The 3803-nt window shown below is 47.0% G+C and overlaps 1 protein-coding gene across 1 annotated transcript in view; it reads right to left on the bottom strand.

The window, feature by feature from the left end:
- CTIF (CBP80/20-dependent translation initiation factor) overlaps window positions 1-3803 on the bottom strand; it is a 113392-nt gene that overhangs the window by 107541 nt on the left and 2048 nt on the right. Inside the window, 1 exon segment of the mRNA XM_010286437.1 lies at window positions 178-235. Within this exon segment, the coding sequence (XP_010284739.1) occupies window positions 178-235 (58 nt within the window).

The raw sequence follows: 3803 nt of genomic DNA, 5'->3' as shown, positions 1-3803 counted from the left end.
AGCAGGAGTGAGTTTTCGGATGCCGAGCAGAGGGACACATCTCCCCTTCCACAGCAAAGGGAAAGCTGGCAGCGCGGGCAGCGCTGCCAGATGAGGCAGTACAAGAACAAATGCAAAGGTTTGGTGAGGAAGAGCTAAACACAACCCCTACCTGATTGTGTTCGTGAGACGACGAGCCCTTCCCTCGGGATGGGGAACAGCTGCCATCAAGCTGCTCGCTACAATCTGCCGTCCACTGTAAAAGGGATAAAAAAAGGGATTGTGTAAAATAATAGCCAGGCTGGGGAAAACTGCTGTGTCAGTCCACAGCGCACAGCAAACACCATCCGGCTGCAGGCATCACTGTTCGCATGTGGCTCCCCGCCTCTTTTTGAGGATGATCCCAAAGGCTTTGGCTCGGAAGTGCTCCACCCGCTGATGGTGAGCAGAGGGAAGATGCAGGAACAATTGCAGGAAGGCACCTGAAATGATGCTTTGCAATAAAAATTATCCTCAGTATTTCCTTGCAGACTCCAACGGTGTTCAGTATCTCAGGTACGTGGTACGCACCAGGACAGCTTGGCTTGATGACTCTTTTTCATGGAGTCTTCCATGGACAGTTGAGAATTTTCTGCTTTTCCCAACTCTGTTCACCTCAGGGACAAACAAAAGTCAAAACCCTGTGTTTTTATTTTAAACAAAACAGAAAACAGACCTCAAAGCTGCAGGTTTGGCTACTGGCATATGCCACAGCTGCGATGGGCAGCCTGGACAGCAGCCCTGCCATCACACCAGCTTTGCCCCATGGTGGAGGACATGGGCATCGGAGGACTTCCCGGCCATAGTGGGAGGTCAGCAGGACAGCACTGCCCATGGCAGAGGCGAGCAGCTCTGGAATATCACAGAATCACAGAATCACTAAGGTTGGAAAGAACCTTCAAGATCATCAAGTCCAACCATTAATCCAGCGCCACCATGTCCCCTAAACCATGTCTTGAAGCGCCACATCCACATGTTTTTTGAACACTTCCAGAGATGGCGACTCCCCCCCCTCCCTGAGCAGCCTGTGCCAATGCTTGCCCATCCTCTCAGTAAAGAAATTTTTCCTAATCTCCAATCTAAACCTCCCCTGGCACAACTTGAGGCCATTTCCTCTCGTCCTATCGCTGGTTACTTGGGAGAAGAGACCAACACCCACCTCACCACAACCCCCTTTCAGGAGAGCGATGAGGGCTCCCCTCAGCCTCCTCTTCTCCAAACTGAAGAACCCCAGTTCCCTCAGCCGCTCCTCATCAGACTTGTGCTCCAGACCCCTCACCAGGGGTGAGGATGACCTGCTGTTTCTCCCAGGGTTTGACAGCAAGGTGCTTCCACCAAAATAATTCAATTTGGGATCATTGGGGGTTCCCCTCCAAATAAATGAAGGTTTGCATCATACGGAGGAAAACAAAAAATATCAAGCAAATAAACATAAAAGACGCTGCTTAATCCTAAAGTCATTTTGTTGCCCCCTCCCCCCAAGTTGAGACTGAACCTTGGTGACCAGTTGCATTTCTGAAGTCTTTCATCCTGGAGGCGCTTGGCTGCTCCAGAGACACTCAGTGCTTCAATGCCATCACCAAGGCTGATGTGCCAAGAAAAATGAAAATTTAATTCTGTACAAACAGCAGCTACCTGAGAGCTTCTTGACAGGTACGGATGAATCAACAACTGAGAGGAAGAACCACCACTAGAACTGCCCACCATCCCTGCAGAGCTCTGCCCTCAGCGGAAAGCCCATGCTAGCTCAACTAGATGGGAAACCCCAGCCTCGTCTTTCATGAGCTCTTTATTGAGCTACCCGTTGCTCTCCTGCCACCTCTTCTGACCTACCCGGAGAAGCTCATGACACTATCGCACTTGAGAGGCTTCTGCTAGACCCTATGCATATCTGCTTTAACAATTTTGAGTGCAACCACATGCCTGGAAAGTTCTCTCAAGGTACAGCTCACCCATTATCATGTCCAAAGCCAAAAGAAAACTGCATTTTCCCTTCAACTTTCCTCCTTTTTTCTGGTGGGAGCAAGGCTGGAGACAATGCCATGATGGAAATGTCCACACTCTGGGATTCTCTGGACTGGAGATGGATTCAGCTCCTCTGAGAGTGGCATGGAGGACAGAGGAGCATGCAATGTGTCTTTCCTTCCTTCCCCCAGCACAGAGAACACTTATCCGGGGATGGGGTACCATCTGAGCACCTCACACACATGGGTGAGTGGATTTATCCTCTCTCAGGCAGGGAAAACATTATGACAGCCACCAGGAAACGAACTGCAGAGAGATTAAGTAACTTGCCCAAAGTTAAAGATTAAGTTGTTGGCGGAATCTTGCGGTTAAAAACAATTTTCTTGGTCTCACTCCAGTGCCTTCACCATAAACCCATCCTTTTTCCTCCAGTTCTCATTAAGAGAGAACATGTCACCTTCAATCAGGCTGGCTTCCACCAGGGTTACTCCAGCAAGCTGCAGGATACGGGAGTGCTTATTGCTTTCTTTGATAAGAAGTGATCAGGAAGAGAAAACCAGAAATAAAAATTCCTGGTTATTTCTTATATAAATTTGGAGAATGAGGTGGGAAAATGAATAGCTTTGGGACACAACAGGTAATTCCTTCCTAACACATCCCTTAAGACATGGCTCAATAAAAGCAGGTGACCTGTGTAAAAGCCCATCCTCACTTCTTGTCCCATGTACAGCCCTAAAAATATGAAATACTCCATTTTGCTGGAGTTTCACGTAGGAATCCTAATTAAACTAAGACACCAATGGTCTGGGGTACAACCACATTTAGCTGCTTCATTTGAGATGCCTCTAAAAGTGGTTTAATTAAAAGGTTCAATGTGCAGATCTTTCATTATTATTAATTTTTCTTTTAAAAATAAAACCTGACCATCTTTAAAGGCAGCATCCCTAGCGTTGTCATAAAAACCCGCAGCAGCTCCTATTTTTCAGGGTAGGCGATGGAGGGAAGTTAAAGTCCCATTTCCACAACTGGAGGATGGATTTGGTTGTGGCAACCAAAGATCTTAATGCAAAAATTGTACACAGGCTGCCATGAGAATTAGCAACTTTTGTCCTGAAGATGGACAGAGGTGTGGATAGCCTGCAAGTGGTTGTAAAATGTTGACTATTAATTTATTTCTAATTCAATAGTATTTCTAAACTTGACACATTAAATAAAGCAGTGCTTGCCTGTTTGACCTGAAGCCCTCCTAAAGCATCACTTCAAACACAACCATTTTCCAGCCTTAGGTTAAAAAAATGCACTATAAAAAACTCTGGATCACTTGATTTTTATATTTATTTTATCCCACTTCTAACAGCTTTGATCCTCAAATTGTAAAAGACCTCTTCATCAAAATCTATTCTTAAAAAGGTTCCTTTGACTGGTTGTTTCTTTACACCAAGCTAATATATAAAAGGTCCAAGGCTCTGGATCAGATCCTCAGCTCCAGCAAACCTGCATAGCTCAGGTAAATCAGATAAACACTGCTGATATCAGGTAAGGATGGGAATCACAGGATGGTTCAGGTTAGAAGGCACTTTTCAAGGCCACCTGGTCCAACCCCCGGCAGTGAGCAGGGACATCTGCAACCAGAGCAGGGTGCTCAGAGCCCCGTCCAGCCTGACCTGGGGTGTTTCCAGGGATGGGGCATCCACCACCTCTCGGGGTGACCTGGGACAGGGGTTCACCACTCTCAGCGTGAAAAATGCCTTCCTTAGATCTTAGATCTTCCTTAGCTGCCCCCCCCAGCTCTCCCAGCCTGTCCTCCCAGCAGAGGGGTT

Source organism: Phaethon lepturus, unplaced genomic scaffold (genome assembly GCF_000687285.1).
Source record: "Phaethon lepturus isolate BGI_N335 unplaced genomic scaffold, ASM68728v1 scaffold17194, whole genome shotgun sequence".
Lineage (NCBI taxonomy): Eukaryota > Metazoa > Chordata > Aves > Phaethontiformes > Phaethontidae > Phaethon > Phaethon lepturus.
Note: the sequence above shows the minus strand (reverse complement) of the source record. Positions and strands in the feature narration are given on the sequence as shown.